Source organism: Podarcis erhardii (genome assembly GCF_964252035.2).
Source record: "Podarcis erhardii genome assembly, chromosome: 5".
NCBI lineage: Eukaryota > Metazoa > Chordata > Lepidosauria > Squamata > Lacertidae > Podarcis > Podarcis erhardii.
Window position 1 is genome coordinate 26,952,752 of NC_138509.1, and position 22,417 is coordinate 26,975,168.

The following is a 22,417-nucleotide window of genomic DNA, read 5'->3' on the forward strand; positions in this document are numbered from 1 at the left end:
AGGCGTGACCATGGTGCTCGGGCGGACTCCCAGGACTGGACTGGGGCCCTTGGGGGATCTGGGCGGGATTCCTGGCAGGCCTGGCAGTGTTTGACCCAGGCCTCTATCTCTCCGTCGATCCCCGGCCACCACACATAACTCCTGGCAAGGGCCTTCATTCTTACTACCCCTGGGTGTGTCTCGTGTAGGGCTGTGAGGACCCTTTTGCGGAGGGGCTGGGGAACAACGACCCTGCTTCCCCATAACAGGCACCCCTTGTGGGCTGACAGTTCATGTTTGCGGGTTGTGTAGCCGGCGAATTCTGGCCCGGGGCTGCGGCTGGGCCATCCCCTCCACACCCAGTCCAGGACCCGGGAGATGACCCTATCTTTCTTGGAATGGTGTGCAACTTCTTGTGCCTGAATGGGGCGGTCAGGAAGCAGCTCCAGGCTCATAACCTCTTGTGCAGGTGCTGGGTCGGGGCCTGTTTCCGGTAGTGGTAGCCTGCTGAGGGCGTCTGCATGGCCCATCGCCTTTCCAGGGCGGTGAATCAGTGCATACTGGTAGCTGGCAAGGAAAATTGACCACCTGAGGACGCGAGGAGACAGCACTTGGGGGGTCTGCTTTTCGGGGGCAAACAAGCCAAGCAACGGCTTGTGGTCAGTCACCACGGTGAAGGGCCGCCCGTACAAGAAATCATGGAATTTTTTTACTCCCTTCACGATTGCCAGACCCTCCTTGTCGATTTGTGAGTAGTTCCGCTCGGTTTCGTTGAGTGTCTGGGAAAAGTATGCTACCGGTACCTCTCTTCCATCCGGGAGTTGGTGTCCCAGGACAGCGCCGATGCCATAGGGCGAGGCGTCGCATGCTAGCACCACCGGCAGCCTCTCGTCGAAGTGTGCCAAGACCGAGTTTGAGACAAGCAAGTCCTTGACTGCCTGGAATGCGGCCTCCTGGCGCTGGCCCCACACCCAAGGGGCCCGCTTGTCCAGGAGTCTGTGTAGGGGCTCCGCTACCGCCGCCTTGTGGGGAAGGAAGGAATGGTAAAAGTTCAATAATCCCAAGAAGGCCTGAAGTTCAGTCTTGTTCTTGGGCGCTGGGGCATCACAAATGGCCCGTACCTTGTCCCCAGTCGGGTGAACCCCTTCTGCATCCACCATAAATCCCAGAAAGTCCACTTGAGGCACTCCTAGTAGACATTTTTCCCGCTTCACCTTGAGACCCGCCATCTGGAAACGGTGCAGAACAGTGCGGAGGCGGTCCTCAAACTCCTCTGGTGTGGGCCCGGCAATCAACACATCATCAAAGAAGGGGGTGACACCAGGAATCCCTTTAAGGAGAGAGTCCATTAGATTCTGGAATATGCCTGGTGCCACGCTGACCCCGAATTGCAGCCGCTTTACCCTGAACGCTCCTCTGTGCGTCACAATCGTCTGTGCCTCTGCTGTGGCCTCATCTACTGGCAGCTGTTGATATGCTTGGGCCAAGTCCAGCTTGCCAAAAATTTTCGACCCAGCCAGGGTGGCAAGGACATGGCTGACCACTGGCACTGGGTATGCATGGGCCATGAGGGCCTTGTTTATGGTACATTTGTAGTCTGCGCAGATGCGGACCGAACCATTAGGCTTGACGGGTGTGACGATTGGGGTTTCCCAGGGGGCATTAGGCACCGGCTCCAGCACTCCTTGCTCCACGAGTCGGTCCAATTCCTCGTCTATACGGGGTTTCAGGGCGAATGGGACCCGGCGGGCCTTGAGCCTGACTGGTCGTACTGCGGGGTCAAGCTGTAGAGCAATGGGGGGGCCCGTATACTGTCCCAATTTCCCATCGAAAACCCCCGGAAACTCCTTGCATATGGCGTCCACGTCCACTTGTAAGCTCATGTGGTTCACCCCGGTGATGGCTAGTCCCAGTGGTCCAAACCATGCCAACCCCAGTAAGCTAATGTAGGGGCCCTTGACCACAAGCAAGTCCAGTTGCCGCGTCCGCCCTCGGTATTGCACCCTGAAGGTCCCCACCCCCATTGTGGGGACCTTACGTTTCTGGAAGTCCCGGAGGGTGAATGGGGCCGGCCTGAGTTTGGGACCCCCAGTAGGACACAGTTTCCTTAAGGTCCTTGCCGAGATTATGGATAGAGTTGAACCCGTGTCAAGCTCCATGCGGCATGGGGCCCCCTCTATCTGTACCTCTACATAAATTTTCTCTACGTTGGGGTGGGGCAACTGGTATACCTGGAAGTCTGTGAGCTCCGTCGAGTTGCCTTGGTGCGTTGGGCCCCGGGACCTGGGGCTCTTGGATTGGTCATCTGATGCCTGGCTTCGGGTGGGCCGAGCCCGACACACCCGGGCGATGTGTCCCAATTTTCTGCACTGCCTGCACTCTGCGTTGCGGAAACGGCAGGTCCTCCTCTCGTGACTTTCTCCACAGCTTGCGCAGTTCCCTCCTTCTCGTCGAGGCAGCTGTGGTATGTGGGCTGCTTGAGTGCGCTGCTGTACTCGGTGCACCTCCTCCCTGTCGGATCCCGAGTCGTTGGTGAGGTCTTCGTGGTGGACCCTCGGTTGGGACGGCTGGCTCAGCCGTGCCTCTTGCGTCGACCTCTCAGCAGCTTCCGTTGCCAGGGCCTCCTCCAGAGCGACCTGGAACGTTAGGTTCTTCTTAGCGTAGAGGCGTCGTTGCAGCTTCTCATCCTTCAGGCCACCGACGAGGCGGTCACGAAGCATGTTCTCCAGCTCTGAGAAGTTGCAGAACCGGGCAGCTTGGCGGAGAGAGGTCACAAACCCAGTTATGGTTTCCCCAGGGGCTTGCCGCTTTGCGTAGAAGGCATTTCGACGAGCCACCACTGAGGGCTGTGGCGAAAAGTGCCCCTTCAGCTGTTCCATTATTGTTTTGTATGGAACAGTAGCGACGTCTTCAGGCGCAAGGAGAGCCCGGGCGATTTCAAATGTCTCCTCTCCGCAGACGCTGAAGAATATTGCCCTCTTCTTGGCGTCTTCTTCATCGGTGACCCCTTTGGCTTCTAGGAGGAAGGTGAAACGGGAGGCGTACGCTTCCCAGTCTCCAGATGCTGGGTTGAATGGCGAGAAGCTGCTGTCAGTTGCCATTCTGAGTTCCTTGTGTCCCGGAGCTGAAGCCTGGATACACGGTGCGAGGCAGCGGTGCGGCAGGTGGCGGTGCTGCGGTGCTGTGTGTGGCAGTCAGCTCAGCGGGATCCCATCCTCGTCGCCAGTGAAATATACTCAGAGTCGCAAAGTGATTTCATGCTCTTTATTCAGCTCATAGTGGTGAGGAGGAATGAATGAATGTCCCCTCAAAGTATCTGCTTTATATACATTATTTACACAATGGGCTGCACACGATTGGCTAATTCCAGGATTCTACTGTACGCCAATCAGGTTGTGGATTCACTTCTATCTGGAGCATGATTGGGTGGTTCCTGCTAACCAATCATGCTGCTGCATTGTTCTAGGACCAATCAGACTGCTGCATTCTGAATCCTATTGTTCTAGGACCAATCAGACTGCTGCCTTTTGGAGCCTATTGTTCTAGGACCAATCAGACTGCTGCAGTTTGGATCCTATTCAACTCAGTACATAACAGTGGTTTAACCCACAGCGCCACCCGCGTCCCTAATAACAAACTTAGTTGGTCTCTAAGGTCCACTGGAAGGATTTTTTAAATTTTCTTTGCATGCTGTTATTTTGCCTCTACTTCCAACCTTTTCAACCAGCAGCACTCACTCTCTTCTTTAATATCCCACCTCCTCAGCTAGGTGTGTTAACTATTACTCCAAGGGTGGACTGGAGTGGGGAGGTAGAGGATATCCATACCACACTCATCATTTAGGTGTTTCCTGTGTCACTTCTGGGTTTGTAGCTACCATCTCCGAATGAGCTGCAAGTATTCTTAGACTGCGTGTGGGTGACAATGATGGAAGATCAGCTGAGTTTGAGTAGTAGTAGTAATAATAATAATAATAATAATAATAATAATAATAATAATAATTTAATATTTGTACCCCGCCCATCTGGCTGGGTTTCCCCAGCCACTCTGGGTGGCTTCCACAAAAACCAAAAATACACTAAGATGTCACACATTACAAACTTCCCTGAACAGGGCTGCCTTAAGATGTCTTCTGAATGTCAGGTAGTTGTTTATCTCTTTAACATCTGATGGGACGGTGTTCCACAGGGCAGGCGCCACTACTGAAAAGGCCCTCTGCCTGGTTCCCTGTAGCTTTCCACTCATATTTCAGTACTATGGCTATAGTGACTTGCAAGAAACTACTGTTAATTGATAAATAACATACTATGGCTAGAGTGGCCTCATTCACAAGGAATGCTAGGCCAAACTGTGGCTTAGTATGAACCAGCAAGTGTTCTGGTGCACAGTGAGACCATCATCCCAAGTTAATATCACTCCTTAATTCACGTAATTTAGACTAGCATTGCTGTAGTTTTTTGAGGTGAAGGAAACTATGACCCGAAAACCTGGTTGCAATCCACAGCAGTCCATTATGAAATGGAGAGTTCCTCCATTAATATCCATCCAGTCAGTACCCCGGCTGCTGTTTCCCTAGAGCCACAGAAGTCAGAAAAGCTACTTGCAATATCTATTTTTCTTGATTCTTCAGCCTACTGTGAAGATGATTTTTAAAATCCAAAGGAAGACAAAATGTTTTCCAAGCTATTGGCAGTGATGATGATGCTTGGCAAGGAGCCTGAAGGCTCTACGTAGACAGACAATTCATCCAAACTCCACAATGAGAGGTTGATGTCGGAAAGCATAGCTTAATAAATTGGACTTATATAAGACACAGGGATCATTTTAGGCTATTGCATCTAAATAGAGGAGGCACTATGGATGGAAGAATGATTGACAGCCAGCTGTGTATTCCCTCCCACCCCCGGGGTAAAGCAAAGCAATTTTTGGTACGGCAAACCATATTTTTCCATTTCAAAAGTAATAGGCTCAGATTACTCTGTGTATGGCATGGTAAATGTGTTGCCTTTGCTGATGGATTATTGCCTTTCATCTGTTAAATAATTTTGTTTTATTATTATTTTATTGCATATTCATTGTAAAGCTGCAAGCCTGTGCACAATAACCTGGGAGTAAACACTGCTGAACAAAGTAGGCCCCACTTCTGAGTAAAAATGCATAGAATCACACCACAGCAAAGTAACTCTACACTTGTCCACTCAGAAATAAGTCCTCTTCAGTTTAATGACACGTACTTCTAGGTCAGTACTTACAGGATTGTAGCCAAATGTTGCTTCCAAATGACCTGTTATTGAGCACTCATCCTGACCTTTTTTTGCAGGGAGATTAGACAAGGCCATCTATTGAGCAATCTATCTGATTTGTTAGTGGAGAGGTTAGATGATGCTGCATCAAGCGGTTGTGTGATAAATTGCACTTACAATTTCCCCATCACTTCTTCAAAAAGCTGTTCTTCAAATAGTCCACTCTTAGGGGGAAGTGTGTTTGTTGTTCAAGACTTCCACATCAGCTTTAATTATGCAACCTGAATAATATCTTCCTATATCCCGAAAAATGTAAGGCTATCATCATGCTGTAGTTCATGTGGCTGCCAATAGGAGGCCACACCAACTACAGTGTGATGACAGAAATGCCGGCAAGCAAGCAAACAGTGGGGGGGGGGGCAGGTGGCCCAAGCAAGCTGCTTAATGGGGGGGAGGCACTTCAGAGAACGGTTTGCCAAACTGCTTTCTGACATGTATCCCCCCTCCTTGAAACACGGGTGGGACTTCAGTTGAGCTGTGCGGGGAGGTGTCTGGGGTAAGCTGTGAGGAGAGGCAGCAGGTTTGGGTGAGCTGTGATGGGATCTGTGAGGGAATGGATGAAGGGTGAAATCAGAAGGGGATGGCCGGTGTGAAGAAAGGGAGGTTGGCAAAGGGGTTGGTGGAGTTGATAGGTGGCAGCCCCTAGTATATTATAATAATAATAATTTATTTGTAGACCGCCCATCTGTCTGGGTTTCCCCAGCCACTCTGGACGGCTTCCAACAAAGATTAAAAATACACCCAAATGATAGGTGTTTTGTACAATTTTTTTAAATTGTATGATGTATTTGTGTTTATGTTTTTCAAAGTGTTGTAAATAACTTGAAGACCTTTGGGTAACAAGCGACTAACAAGAGCAGTAAATAGAGTAATTTTAACTATTTCTATTTGGGTCAAATTAGCTAAGAGATTCAAGAGGGACCTGTGGCCCTCCCAGCCAGCACAGCAGGTGGTCAGGAAGTGGTTGTCCACAATATTGGGAGGGCCACAGGCTCCCCATCTCTTGTGTCTTCGGCTTACTTAGTATGTGGATAGTATCATTATCTAGATTAGCCACTAGACGGCAGTGGGCTTAGTTGCGCCTGGGCAGAGTCAGGACTTTCCTGAGCGTCTTCTGTTCTTACTTAAGAGAACTAAAGTTATGGTCTAGTTCCCTGGCAGGTGCGTCCCCTACATTTTTCATGACTGCAAGCCCTTGAACAAGGACTTCTGTGGAAAGTGCTTCGTTGTTCCTGGTGGTGGTGATATCCCCGTTTGGTTCAAAGGCCCCCCAAGTGGTGAACACCATATTAAAGCTAAAACATACACTAAACTACAATAAAAATGACTTCCCTCAGTCTAGCACATCAAAGATGGAAAGGACTAAAACTGCTAAATTAATTTATGAAACATTTTTAAAAAAAAAAAAATGAAATAAAATCTCAGGTATAAATTCTCACAGTTTGAGTTTCCAGAATTCCCTGATCATCCAAAACTCTTTCTTTGTAGCTGTTTTGTTAACTTAGTACGGTACGTCAGTAACCTTTGTCAATGTAACTGCATGCTTTTCAAATCCTTGCTTTCCACAGCTTTAGATGTTGCATGTTTAGTTATTGTATGCTTGTTCTTTTTAACCAAGCTGCACAATTACTGCTTTATTTCCCAGTCCACCAAAATATTTGACTACATCAATTTCCTTTTGATACCTATTTCTACCCTTTTTAACCTCTAGTTCTGTGAGTATTTCAAAGCCATTGGGTCTATTTCAAAGAATCCTTTTGAACTCGAGCGTAGTTATTTTCTTTGTTATCATTTCAAAGGATCCACCTTCCCCCTGAGTTTTAGGAAATATAATTTTATTACTGTCTGGACTTGCTACCTCACAGAGCTTTCCTCTCCGAAAAACATTTTCTTCACAGCATGTTTTTAGGAAGAATATATATCACAGATAACCAGGATTGCCAACTGACCAGAAAAAAAACAACCCACAGTTGAGCCTGCTCTTGTGCCTTTAACTGCAGCTTGATCTACAAAAATCAGAAGGTAAAGCTTTTTACAGCATAGAGGCAAAAAATTACTACCTTCAAATGAAAATGCTACTGCCACAGCATCTGACTGAAAGCAGCAAGCCTACAGATAACACACACACCAACATTTAGCAAAGAAAGAAATGGACTCTTCTGTCAAAACATAATTTGATTTAGTTACTGAAAGTGTTTATTTCAGGGATGAGGAACCTGTGGCCTTCAAATGTTGTTGGATTCCAGCTCCTATTAGCCCCAGCCAGTATGGCCAATGGTCAGTGACAATGGGAGTTGTAATCGAATCAATAACTATTGGAAAGCAATATATTCTGCACCTGCAGTTTATCTACTTGATGAAATTATTTGGTTTCATATGGAAGCTCATTTGCCTTCAGGCCTCCTCTGAAAGAATCATGGTCTGGCAAAGATAACAGAGAATTCTCATAGTGGAACTACAATTCCCAGAGTTCCCTAGAAAGAGGAAATGTTGAACCAGTTGATATGTATAGTATAGATGCCACAGTAGCCACACAATGTTGTGAAATCCAGGGCCAGTGTCAAGTTGCAACTTGCTTATTGATTCATCAAAAACAATCCCAATTAAAGTGACTTGAACCCAACTACTCTGGTTTGACTGGATAGTGAGCTATTCAGTTCCCCCGAGAAAATGTGAAATGAGGCTAATTCTGTGGCGGTATCCACCCCACATCAAACACTGGGGAAGCTGCAATAGCTGAAGGGGGCCTGTCTGGAGCAACTGGCGAAATGTAAATATGCTTTCCAAAATCACAAGTTGACATATTAACAGTGTGGCATTGAAACAGCTCTTTGATTAAATTGTGACCTGTGGAAGCCACAGCACCTTTGCTTTACCCAGCCTGCCTTTATGACCGCACAAATTCCTATACCAACACCTTGCTTTTTTCTAAGACCATGTAGCACCTTAGCTGCAGAGGATAACTTGACAGAACTGGGAGCGTAGCTTTCTTTTATGGATGTACTGCACTGTAACACAACCACCTTATAATGTCAAAAATTGCCATAGTAACGGCTCATTTCATGTTGACTAGGGGGATAAAAATTCACACAACATACATACATAGTAACTTTCTGGCATATAGCTACAGGCTAGCCCATGGCACCTTTTACTCAGGGCAGCCTCCCCCTCTCCCTCTCCCAATATGTTTGTGGGCTTGTCAAGTGTATTGCCTCCTAATTTTGCACTTGAATGGCTGATGAAACAGAAAAGGAAGTCTTCAAGCTGCTTGGTGTATTTATTAATAAATCCTGCCTTTCTGTCCATTGAGTGCTGCTTACTAGGAGGGGCAAGGTGGTGGGCAGGCAGGTGTGGTGCAAATGCACTAACAGGAGTGCGGGATTGGGTCCACTGGTGCATTTGCTCCACGCCAACCTCCCTACCACCTTGCCCCTTCCAGTAACTTTTCTCAATTAAATATGAGATGTTTAGGATTTTCCATTGAGTCACAGCATATTTACTTGCGCCTGTGGTTCTGTGTGTCCTTTCTGAAGCTGCAGCTTGCAGCACGCATTGGGTCTTCTTTTGTACAAACTATGCTGTATAAACACAAGCTATCTCTGAGCAGATCTGCAGAGACGCAGCAGCTAATCTTACAGCTGTGTCAGAAAAAGGCAGCTTGGAAGACAATCACCCCCTTAACTGCAACCTTTCATACATGCTTCCTCCATCAAGACTATTTTTAAGTGAGGAAAGGCTTTATTGATTCTTGTGCTTTCCATTGAAATATTACTTTAAAGCCCTTGGCAGAGTGTTATGAAATAGTCCCAAAGGAAAGGTCATGTTGGGTGTGTGCATGCAGGAATACCAAGTGTGCATGTTCAAGGAAAAGGACAGCTTAATCCCACCTCAATCCAGCCAGTTTTCAAAGTGTTACTTTTGGCAGAAGTTGGTTATGTAAGGAGTAAAAGGTTTTAGGATACCAGTCTGTGAAATGCAAGGGCCTAGCATTACTCACATGTGGTGCTTTATGTGACTATAGAGGGCTCTGAGATGTCAGTACACTCCCATATCCTCCGACATTTCTCCAATGAAAATAGGGACATACTATTCTATTATTATTATTATTATTATTATTATTATTATTATTATTATACCCCACCCATCCCAATGGGTTGCCCCAGCTGCACTGGGTGGCTTTTAACATAGATAAAAATATAATAAAACACTGAGCATTTTAAAACTTCCCTATACAGGGCTGCCTTCAGATATCTTCTAAAGGCTGTATAGTTACTTAACTTCTTGGCTTGGGGGTCACATAATTCCATACCCTCCAACATTTATCCAATGAAAATAGGGACGTCCTACCAGTTGGCCTAAGGGATACAGGTGGCGCTGTGGTCTAAACCACAGAGCCTAGGGCTTGCCGATCAGAAGGTGGTGGTTCAAATCCCCGCGACGGGGTGAGCTCCCATTGCTTGGTCCCTGCTCCTGCCAACCTAGCAGTTTGAAAGCACGTCAAACTGCAAGTAGATAAATAGATACTTCTCCGGCCAGAAGGTAAACGGCGTTTCCGTGCACTGCTCTGGTTCGCCAGAAGTGGCTTAGTCCTGCTGGCCACATGACCGGGAAGCTGTCTGTGGACAAATGTCGGCTCCCTCGGCCTATAGAGCGAGATGAGCTCACAACCCCAGAGTCGGTCGCAATGGTCAGGGGTACCTTTACCTTACCAGTTGGCCTAGGCCAGTTAGCCCCATGTCCCAGAGTTCATTTTTTGCATTCCAGACCATTTTATGCAGTTTCTCTTGAGTCCTCAGTATTTGATGAACATGAAATCTTTCCACATTCATTTCTGTAGGGCAAATTTACAGTCCAAATTTGTCCTGTGTTTAAACAAAAACATTGACTTAAAGGCAATTATTTTATATTTGCACTAGAATGCCCCAAGTCCAGTTCTGGCCATGTGCTACTTATTGTGTGGACCTGTCTATGAAATGGGCTAATAATGTGGTTTGTAGGGTAGTAAACAGAAGTATCTGTGCTTTATTCGCAAAAGATCTGTGGGAAAGTGTTAAAAATTATTGCCAAATCTCTTCTGCATACTAGCTCTATGGAATTCTTAATAAACAAAAAAGAGCTAAAAAGCAGACATTATACCATAGTCAAAAAATTTAAAGGCTTAAGAGCTCTGTCTTTTTTGAGCCAGAGGATAAAATATCAGAAGCAGCCACTTCATTGTGTTCATTGCATGCTAGCCCTTTAAAGTCCCCCAGGTTCCCCTTGGCTCCAAAGTATATTGAAAATGAGAATGCCCAAGCATTAACCATCTCATGACCATTGCCTTCATGACTGGGAAGAAACAGCAGCATGGTTTTTTCCTGTGCATGTAGGAATCTTAGCAGCATACCTGCATTGTATATACTTAGTCCCCACAGAGTTTCAAACACCTGGTCAAAACTTATTTATTTCAGGAGGCCATTGCACTCCAAATGCTTCTCAGATGTTTCACTTTTTTAAAAAAAAAAAAGTTTAAAAGTCTTGAGGTTTTAAATTATGGGGGCTTAATTTATGTTTTAAATTTTGCATATTGTCTACTTTATTGTTGTAAGCCACTGATACCAACATGGTGAAAATCAGGATAAACGTGTTTTAATACACCTTTTCTATTCAAAGTGTTTTAAACAATCATCTCAGCAAACCTTTGCAAAAGTGTTGTACTTTATTTTTCTAACTTAACATGGAAGCTGGTCTGCTTTTAAACCACAAAGGATTTACTTTTAGGCTCCAAGAAACACACAGTGGCTGACCCCCCCACCCCAATTTTTGTAAATATAAAAATCCAGCAGTTACTCTGTCTCCAGCCTTTCCTTAAGTGAAAAACACAGGTTCCTTGTTAGGTAAAGAGCAGAAGTAATGACAAACACTGCCGTTTTTATATGAGCAAAGCTGGAGATATAATTTTAGGGCGTGTACTAGGTAAAGAAGTCAATTCAAGCCAAGTGGGATAGCATTATCCAGTGACTGGAGGAAATGCAACCCTCAAAATTGCTGTTGTTAATAATTCCAGATACACCACAGAGCTACCTTCCCTCTGAGGCGGCTGACTGGAAGGAAGCAATTCCAGAATCTCACTCAAATAAACCTAACACGACTCAGCACAAAATTTCATTTTTTACAACCATCCTGTATAGCAGAGATGGGGAACCTGTGGCACCAAACCAGAAGCAAACTCAGCTGTGGAAGGGGCTTTGCAAAAAACAATAACCCAGCATGGGTGAAGCGAAACACCACTCTCTTCTATCAGCTGATGACCCCTTTGCAAGCCCCCCTCCCCCACTTCACAATATCTAGACAAATGTGGATTTGGGAGTACCTTGAGCAGGGGGAAATGTCTGTGTTATCTGGACATTTATTTATTTTTTTCTTTGCAAACATTTGTCAAAAAATAAAAATATGTAAGCATGCAACCTTTACAACAGTGATTACAGTACTGAATATTCCACCCCACTTCATTCATATAATCCATTTGCTAATTCAGCATTTCTTTTCAAAGTCTGAGGATATGTGAAAACAACTTTTCACAATTTCATTTGTTGACCAGATCCTGAGGGAAATTCACACAATGCTCACAGAGAACCAGATATGCACTAGATAACTTTAACATCTGGCATTTCTATCATCAGTTTTCATGCAGACTGTCCATAAAAAATAGTTGACTCTTATTGATTCCCCAGCAGTTGGAACCACATTGAGAAAGTAAAAGCTATCACAGATTGGTGGTCTCCTAAAATGACCTGATATTGTGAAAAGGACAAATACCGGTACCTTTGTATAAAACAACTGCTATAAAATCCTTCAAGGAAGTGAATTTGCTGTGGGGTTAAACCAGGCATAATGTTGATGAAATGCTGAGCAAGATTTTGGGGAAAATGTCTTGCTTGGCTGTATCTGAAAGAAAGAACTGCATGCTTTTTTCACATTCCTACATGGGGTAAACACCACCATTATTATCGATCTAGTCAAGAGAGGCATAATATTAAAACAGTTCTTGCATTCATTGACTGTATAATGTTCTTACATCAGATGAGCGGAAGGGATGTGTTATTTCATTCATAAACACTTGCATGCCGTTGTCACAGTTGAAGTGATTCCCCAGAGAGGTAAATAGTTTCTCTACCATACTATAGGCAAATATTCTGATAGCTCAGTGTCTTTAAGAGTCAATAGCGAAGTACTCCAACACATCACATTTTTTTAAGTTCTGAAAAACTACCTCTATTTAAATCCCATTAAATAAATATACTGTGGATTTAGTGCCTGCCTACTTAAATCAGTAGGATTGCAACATTTCCATTCAAGCAAATTTGCTGCTCCAACACTTCCTCTTGCTTCCTAGAATCAAATATTCATCTTGAAGCGGACAGGAAATATATCAGACTGCCTCTGATATGCCAGTCCCCTTTCTATGTAGCCAAGGGAGGAAATGACTGAACATCATGAAAAGGAGATCTGAGCTCACAGGCCGTCAACGGTGACTGATGAAGAATCCTCCAGAGCAACTGAAGGACGCTCCCTTTCATCGGTATCACAGTTGCTGGGTGGAAGGCTGATAGTGTTGGGCTCACATGGGCAACAGCCAACTCCTCCTTTCCGGCTGTTTGGCCGATTCCGAAGGGAGGCGTGGAAGTCTAATGATAACACTATTAGACGGTATAGTTGTAGCATCACAATTAAGATATTCTTAGCTGTGAAAAACACCAGCATCTGATTAATGACTTGAAAATAGCCCATCAGTATCAAGCGCACCACGAGGAAAGGGCCATCTTGAATGAACAAGCTGATGCCAATGTTCCATAGGTCTGCACTGTATCTGCAAAGAAGCAAACTGAAGACCCTCTTTGAGGAGCCTGGGCGACCGCAGCCAACATGTTGCACTACAAACAAGGAAGACCATTGTTATTATTACAGTAACATCAAGTGAAGCATCATATGAAGTCCTCATGATCGTTCACCGGCATTTTCATGCAAATTTTCTGACTAAACTTGTATGCAATTTTGCTTAATATACACATTTTTGCAAAGCTAGGTTATCTAATAAAATGATTTTTTTGTGTTTTGTTTTCACTAATATATTAGTATTACTTTTCAAAACTGGAGAACTGATTGGAAAATTCAGAGAAGTGTGAATTTTTAAGGGTGGCAGAGTTTCAACTAGTATATTGTTTTGGAAGTGTGAATTAGGTTGGTTCACCTTTAAATGAGAACTGAACTGAATTTCTCCTGCATCCAAAGCTTTCATTCACAGAAGTGAGATTACATGAGCCAGCAGTTTATGATCTCAGGTGTGGCAACTTCTGTGATTTGCTATCTACAGTGTAGAACTGCTGGTATGCTTTCACTCCCATGTTACATTTCACATGTAAATGCCAGTGTAGAGACTACTTCTGGGATCTGCACAAACCCACTTTAGTGCCACATGTGAATTTTGCCATCTCAGCTAAGTGATTGCTTCTTGTAAAGGGCTTTCGACAGATGTCAGCAACCCAGAACTTTTCACGAGACAAGAAGGCAGTTTTTCCCATTGGCTTATGTTACTTTTAAGGAAGTCAGAGTGGCATAAGCTTCTGGTGGGGAAAGTTAGTCCTTGCTAATCAGGGTTTCAATGGAGAGGGATTTTTCTTTATTTGGTGGCATGTAGGACAACCCCCTCTTTAAACTCTTGAGTTAAATCCTTGGAATTTGTTACTGTCCCTCACCCGCAAGATCCAGGGGGAACTGCAGCATGCTCCAAGTCCATACGGCTAGGATTGCATACACGACAGCGCGGTTGGTCCTAAAATGAACAAAAATGAATGACATACATTTAAAAAGCAATCCCTCCAAAGCATATGGAATGCCATCATATTAGAATGCAACCAAGTCCAGCTCATGGGGCTGGGAACTTCTTAGGACCCCTCAATAGTGAGAAAATTCATGGAATCCATTCCAGGTATAGAAATAATGTTAAGGATATTTTACAAGTCCAAAGACTAATTTTCCCAGTTATTAACCAAAACATACTATAAAACAATCCAGCCTGAAAACAAGACATCCAATTAAGGTTTTTAAATAAATAAATAAATCCAAGCTTCTGTGTGTGTTGGCAGGACCCATTAGCAAAACTGCAGCCCAAGAGTTTGTGAATTTTATGGCATTCTAGCATGGTTACAGTAATGTCTCCCAGACACTTATGCTCAGAACCTCAAGATGAGGAATGACCAAATAATATCCCATGGGCAGCATCCAGCTTCTGGCCTGTATCCTCCTGCCTAGTGCAAAGTGAAAATATAGCTCAGAAACTAATTAGATATGGGGAACCTGTGAAGTGGTGATAAGGCAGTCAGTGGTGTGTGCAGGGGACGAAGCATGTTCTATATAGGTCAGGGCCTGGGATTCCTGAACAAAGGTATAATTCCCCTAATGGTCTCTTATAGCAGACTCCTATGCATGTCTGCTCAGAAGTAAGTTTCATTGAATTAAACGGGGATTGCTTCTGAATAACTTGCATAGGATTGAGCTATCAGCAAGCTCTTGGGAGCTGCTCTGTTTTGCATTTTCCCTTACACTGGGGCATCTCAGTCCTAGTGTCTGTTGCAATTTATTAAAATATTTGCACCCCTCCCCTTTTATCAAGCAACAAAAATGCAATAAAGTGCAAAACCAAGAGGACAATAGAGACAACAATCAAAGAACAAATGAAACTATGATATAACAGCAATTAAATTAGTTCTGTAGCTATCTTAGATACTAGCAGCAGTTTCAAATACATAGTATCAAATACCCAACTGTGAAATAATGTTTTTAACTAGTACCCCAAACTCTCCTTGTCTTGAATGTGTCCTTGAGCCAGCCTACGCATTAGGCAATGATGTAGCAGCTGATTACTGCTTGGAAGTGCTATTACTCATGTTACAGTGAATGTTCAAAATCAGGAGAATTACTGCATGCAAATATTGCCAAACCCAAATACGTTTTGTGTATGCCTAAAAATTGATTCCTGCTTTGGGAAATCCCGTGAGTGAGTGCTGACAGTAGGTGGCTATCAACATTCACTGTCTATGATGGGTGCACCCCTGAGATTCCTTATCTTTGTAACATTTCTCTGGGATTGACAGCATTCACATGTGAACGTTTCCATTTGCCTAATTTCAGATATTTGCTGAATCCGGAATGCTGTAAACCATTGTAATTCAGCAATTCTGGAATGAGACATTTTGCTTAGAAGCAGTACTGCTGAAAAAGGCAGAAAAACACTGTGTCTAAGAGCCTTTCATATTTAATCAACAGGAAACAAGTTTGTTCCATTACCCTTTGCAGATGTCATTGTTGTGTGCTACAGTATTCCCCCATTCCCACTTCTGCTGTCTGCAGGTACTGATCAGAAGCTAATGACTGAATCTCTATGTAATGCAGATGTTGCATTAGTCTAACATAGGTAAATGGTCAGAGGGATAGAGAAATACACTATCTGTGTTATCACTCCATGCACCTAGTAATGTAGGTTAAAAAGGTAAAGGGACCCCTGACAATTAGGTCCAGTCGTGGCCGACTCTGGGGTTGTGGCACTCATCTCGCTTTACTGGCCGAGGGAGCCGGTGTACAGCTTCCGGGTCATGTGGCCAGCATGACTAAGCTGCTTCTGGCGAACCAGAGCAGTGCATGGAAATGCCGTTTACCTTCCCGCTGGAGCAGTACCTATTTATCTACTTGAACTTGGCGTGCTTTTGAACTGCTAGGTGGGCAGGAGCAGGGACCGAGCAATGGGAGCTCACCCCGTCGCGGGGATTCAAACCGCCGACCTTCTGATCAGCAAGTCCTAGGCTCTGTGGTTTAACCCACAGTGCCAACCGCGTCCCAGTAATGTAGGTATTGCCTCTGAAATCTCATACCGCAATAAATTAGCTACAGCTAAATCCCATTGAAAGCAAAGGAAGAAGTCAGTTGAGATTAGCTTTTGTAGCATTGCTGTTCAGTAGAACTCAGGAAAGCCTAACTTTCTTTTATTGTTATTTAGCTGGATGCCTTTCATTTGCAAAGTGATACAGAACACTGCAGTTCTTAAATTCACAATCCTACTTAGACAAAAAATGCATCTTCCTATTTATCTGAAGAACATCCAGACTTTTCAGGTGAAGTTCTTCAGGGACCAAGGCCTCCAAAATAATTGGTGTTCTAGCAAATTACCTACCTCACGTTCTCAATTTCCATGGTCTCACTTGTGAATTCAAGTATGTCTGCTGCAGTACCCACAAACATAAGAAGGAGTTGCGACAACTGGTCCCGGGTGATTTCACCCCCAATGGGAAGAAGCCATCTCCCAATGATAAGCAGCAGTAGAAAGGTCTGGTGGAGACCAAGCATCCAAACTGACTCACACACAGCGGAGATTGTGTTGACAAATTCTATGGCCTGGTGCAAAGAGCCATAAAAACAAGAATCAACATAGGAACTGTGGGAAATATGAACAGATACAGGAGTAGGGATGCGTGATTCAGTCAATTCCTGTCTCTCTCCATTTCTCATTAGTCCAATCTTAATTACAATTCTCCACATCTCCACATTTTAAATCCTCCCTCCAAATACCAGTATTTTAGTGTGAATACATACTTTTGTATGCAATTTTGCCTAAAATATACATTTTTGTAAAGAAATTTCCCCAAATAATGATGCCTTTAATATGCTATTTTTATTAGTAGATGCATTTAGATGCACAACTAACCCTGATATCACTGGATGGAACAAGGTTTTTGGTTGTAACTGCTTTAAGAATGTTTTCAATTGCTTTTAGAAAGTTTTAACTCATTTAAAATATTTCTGTTTGTAAATTGTGAGTCTTTTTGCCACCCTGGGTTCCTTGGGGAGTATGTACAAATTACTTGGCTCAGGAACTTGCAAAATTCGATGAAGTGCAAATTTTGAAGGACGGCTGTGTTTCATTTCCAATATTGTGCCAATTAGGTAGATTCGCCTTTAAATGTGAATTGGATCAGATTTCTTCCTCATCCCTATACCTGAAGCACGACAGATCGTTTTCAGCACTTCTAAAAAACCCAATATGTTGGACTCATCTGAACATTCAGCAAAAGCTACACAAAGGAAACTTGGCGGTATTCTGCCACTAGTGGCCAATTCACATGACTGTTCAGTGCATGGTAGGTGTAGAAGATGAGGTCAGTTCATGTCACCCTGGCCTCATGACAATCTGAATGTAAGATGGATTGGCTTTTGACAGTTGCATGAAGTCTGACAGTGCACGAAGGTGCCTTGTACTGAGTCCATAGGCCCAGCTACCCCAGTATCATCTGCTCTGACCAAGAATGGCTGCTTAAGGTCTTAGTTTGGGGGGTCTTTCTCAGTGATGCTGAAATCCCAGGAATAGAACTTGACAGTTGCTCCACCACTAAGAGTTGGGGTTCCTATAGCCCTCCAGAAATTTTAGGACTACAGCTCCTATCTTCCCATGGACCAGTGACCTGCCTTAGTATAAAGCAGCTTCCTATATTCCTAATCCTGCTTTTTCAGGGTTCCTGATCGTGTGGAGCTCTGTCTAAATTATATATATATATATATATATATATATATATTTGCTTTCGTAGATTTTCACGGGTACAGGAATGCAGGTTTTGGTGTCCTCGGGTGTCTTCCCGTGTAAAAGTTGGGGTGTCTAGGCGACGTTTCGACGAGGTCTCACTCGTCATCTTCAGGCTGGTGCTTTCGGCTTCTTGTTACTGGAACAGAGCAGGATCTCAGTGTTTGAGTTCCTATAAATACTGTAGAGGGGGTGTGGTGTATAGCCTCCAATGTTCTGGGCAGAGAGGAAGTTCCCAGGCTAGTGTGCCTTTTCTTCTTTTGTTCCTTAATTACTTGAGAGATATCTTGAGTGATTTCTTGAGTGATATCCTGAGTACCACTTAGGTGGGTCATTAGGTGTGGATTAGTTGCTAAAGTCTTTGTGTCTTGACCTCTTGAACTTTGTGAAGAGTTTTCCTGAGAAGATGGCTGTACTGTACTTAGTTGTGCTCTGGCTTGGCTTCGTGTATAGGGGCGAGCTGTGGTTTTGTGGCTTGTGTCAGCCAGATCTGTGTAGGGATTGCAGGGGGGTGCAGCATCCGGAGGTGCCACCATGGATTGGCTACTGGATGGTGTCTGTAATTCATCTGTGGAGAGGGTCTGGGTTTGGGTCTGGTGTGGTTGATTGGTGTTGGCGTTCTGTGTGCCTCTGGATCTGGTGTCAGTTTTTGTGGGGAGGGCTAATTTCCAGATGTCTGGCAAGCGGGATGTGTCGTCACGCTTGTTCATGTTGTGAGGGTGTTTCTCTATCTCGATGGCTTCCATGATTATTCTCTTGTGGTGATGTTCCGTGTTGAAGAGCAATTTGGAATCTGCAAAATTAATTTCGTGTCCTGTTTCTTTCATGTGTTGGAAAAGAGAGGAAGTTTTTTCTTCTTTTTTGACGGCATTCTTGTGTTCTGCGATACGTGCATTTATTCGTCTGTTTGTTTGTCCAATGTACGTGGCTGGGCAGACTTTGCAGGGTATTTCATAGATCCCTTGGTTTTCCAACTGGATTTTATCCTTGGGGTTTCTGAGGATATTGGCTATTTTTTGGTTGGTGCAAAAGGCTGTTTTGATATTGTGTTTATGGAGGATTTTGCTAATTTTATCTGTAGTGCCCTTGATATAAGGAAGGAGGGCCATGCCATTGTTTTCTTCTGTGTCTTGGTTTTTGGGGGGTGTTTCCTTTTGGATTAGCTTCGTAATCCTGTTTTGCTGGTATCCATTGGCAATTAACACGTTTGAGAGATTCTGTAACTCAGTTGTCAAGTGGTCTTTGTCAGCCAGGCGTTTGGTTCTGGAGATGAGAGTCTTGGCTACGGAGTTTATTTGTGCAGGGTGGTGGTGTGATTGTGCATGTAAGTAGCGGTTGGTGTGTGTTTTTTTCCGGTAGATAGTGTGTCCTAGGGAGCCATCAGGTTTTTTGTAGATTAGGACGTCAAGGAAGGGAAGTTGGTTGTTGGCTTCTATTTCCATAGTGAATTGTATTTTGGGGTGTAAGTTGTTGAGATGTGTGAGGAAGCTATCCAGTTTTTCCTTCCCGTGTGGCCAAATTACAAAGGTGTCGTCAACATATCTGAGCCAAAGTTTGGGTTTGTGTTCTGACTTGTCTAAAGCATTGGTTTCAAAGTGTTCCATGTACAGGTTTGCGATGACCGGTGAGAGGGGTGATCCCATAGGTGCTCCTTCTATCTGTTTGTATCTTTGTCCATTGTGGATGAAGTACGTGTTGGTTAGGCAGTGGTTGGTCAGGTCCAAGATGTATTCGGGGGGATTGTATTTGTTTTGAATAGCTGTCAAGGCTTCATTAATGGGCACTTGTGTGAAGAGAGATACAACATCGAAGCTCACAAGTAGGTCATTAGGATGTAGGTTTTGCTTCTTTATTGTTTCTATGAACTGGAAGGAGTTTGGTACGTGTGAAGAGATGGATTCTGCATAGGGCTGAAGTTGCTTGGCGAGAAATTTAGCGAGATTTTGTAGAGGTGAGCCTATGGAGCTGACTATTGGTCTGAGTGGTGTTCCTTCTTTGTGTATCTTGGGGAGGCCGTAGAGTTTGGGGCATCTGGATGATTTTTCTCTGGGGATGATTCTTAGCTGGATTTCTTCACTGATAGGAGAGGCTTTTATTTTGGATTTGGTGGTTTTTTCCAGGTAGGTGGTGGGATCTGTTTTTATAGGTTTGTAGGCAGGATCTTGGAGTAGATTTGATAGTTTTGCTTGGTAGTCCGATGTGTTCATCACCACTGTGGCATTACCTTTGTCTGCTGGGAGAATGATTATGTTGTTGTCTTTCCTCAGGTTGGTGAGTGCTTTCTGTTCTTCTTTGTGTAAATTGCTTCTGGGTGGTTTGCTGGAGCAGAGGATGTTGGTGACTTCAAGTCTGATTTTATTGGCTTCATCTGGGTTGATTTTGGTTAGGCTAGCTTCGACTCCGCATATGATGTTTTCCGTGGGGATGCGTCTCGGGGTGACTGCAAAGTTGAAACCTTTGGAGAGTACTTTGGTTTCAGTTGTGGTGAGGATCCTGTCTGATATGTTATGTACTGTTTGTTTCATGGGTTGCTGTGGAGGGTGGCTGGGCTTCTGGCGTTTCTCTAGTTTGTGGAGTTTGTTGGTGTGTGTGTCTGTCTTATGTGAGGTCTCCGTTTCAGCTCTCCAGACGGCTAGTTGTTTGCATTTGTCCCAGAGTGCAGGGTGGATTTTGTTACAGAGTTTGAGGTGAAGAGTGAGTAGATCTTTGTTGGTTTGGTCTAGTAGGTATCTTTTCTTGTGTAGTTCGTTTCTGATTAGGGATAGTTCAGTTCGTTTCAGGATCCTTTCGGTGGCTGGGGTTTTAGAATGGAATTTAAGTTGGAAGCATGTGGGAATTAAGTTGTTGTCTCGGCAGTTGCGTAGGAACAAGAGATCACATAAGATGGTGGCTCTTCGGACTTCTAGTTTCTCGTAGGTTCTTGTCAGCTGGAAGGTTTCCTCCCCGTAGAGGTAAGATATTTGCTTTCGTAGATTTTCACGGGTACAGGAATGCAGGTTTTGGTGTCCTCGGGTGTCTTCCCGTGTAAAAGTTGGGGTGTCTAGGCGACGTTTCGACGAGGTCTCACTCGTCATCTTCAGGCTGGTGCTTTCGGCTTCTTGTTACTGGAACAGAGCAGGATCTCAGTGTTTGAGTTCCTATAAATACTGTAGAGGGGGTGTGGTGTATAGCCTCCAATGTTCTGGGCAGAGAGGAAGTTCCCAGGCTAGTGTGCCTTTTCTTCTTTTGTTCCTTAATTACTTGAGAGATATCTTGAGTGATTTCTTGAGTGATATCCTGAGTACCACTTAGGTGGGTCATTAGGTGTGGATTAGTTGCTAAAGTCTTTGTGTCTTGACCTCTTGAACTTTGTGAAGAGTTTTCCTGAGAAGATGGCTGTACTGTACTTAGTTGTGCTCTGGCTTGGCTTCGTGTATAGGGGCGAGCTGTGGTTTTGTGGCTTGTGTCAGCCAGATCTGTGTAGGGATTGCAGGGGGGTGCAGCATCCGGAGGTGCCACCATGGATTGGCTACTGGATGGTGTCTGTAATTCATCTGTGGAGAGGGTCTGGGTTTGGGTCTGGTGTGGTTGATTGGTGTTGGCGTTCTGTGTGCCTCTGGATCTGGTGTCAGTTTTTGTGGGGAGGGCTAATTTCCAGATGTCTGGCAAGCGGGATGTGTCGTCACGCTTGTTCATGTTGTGAGGGTGTTTCTCTATCTCGATGGCTTCCATGATTATTCTCTTGTGGTGATGTTCCGTGTTGAAGAGCAATTTGGAATCTGCAAAATTAATTTCGTGTCCTGTTTCTTTCATGTGTTGGAAAAGAGAGGAAGTTTTTTCTTCTTTTTTGACGGCATTCTTGTGTTCTGCGATACGTGCATTTATTCGTCTGTTTGTTTGTCCAATGTACGTGGCTGGGCAGACTTTGCAGGGTATTTCATAGATCCCTTGGTTTTCCAACTGGATTTTATCCTTGGGGTTTCTGAGGATATTGGCTATTTTTTGGTTGGTGCAAAAGGCTGTTTTGATATTGTGTTTATGGAGGATTTTGCTAATTTTATCTGTAGTGCCCTTGGGATCACCCCTCTCACCGGTCATCGCAAACCTGTACATGGAACACTTTGAAACCAATGCTTTAGACAAGTCAGAACACAAACCCAAACTTTGGCTCAGATATGTTGACGACACCTTTGTAATTTGGCCACACGGGAAGGAAAAACTGGATAGCTTCCTCACACATCTCAACAACTTACACCCCAAAATACAATTCACTATGGAAATAGAAGCCAACAACCAACTTCCCTTCCTTGACGTCCTAATCTACAAAAAACCTGATGGCTCCCTAGGACACACTATCTACCGGAAAAAAACACACACCAACCGCTACTTACATGCACAATCACACCACCACCCTGCACAAATAAACTCCGTAGCCAAGACTCTCATCTCCAGAACCAAACGCCTGGCTGACAAAGACCACTTGACAACTGAGTTACAGAATCTCTCAAACGTGTTAATTGCCAATGGATACCAGCAAAACAGGATTACG

The 22,417-nt window shown here is 44.4% G+C and overlaps 1 protein-coding gene across 1 annotated transcript in view; it reads right to left on the minus strand.

Moving 5' to 3' along the window:
- Positions 1-11,652: 11,652 nt before the first annotated feature.
- TMEM26 (transmembrane protein 26) overlaps positions 11,653-22,417 on the minus strand; it is a 30,580-nt gene continuing 19,815 nt past the window's right edge. Inside the window, exons 4-6 of the mRNA XM_081861263.1 lie at positions 16,489-16,709; positions 14,018-14,094; positions 11,653-13,195 (exon numbers count right to left, since the gene is read on the minus strand). Of these exons, the coding sequence (XP_081717389.1) occupies positions 12,777-13,195; positions 14,018-14,094; positions 16,489-16,709 (717 nt within the window). The 3' untranslated portion in view covers positions 11,653-12,776. The remainder of the gene's footprint in view (positions 13,196-14,017; positions 14,095-16,488; positions 16,710-22,417) is intronic.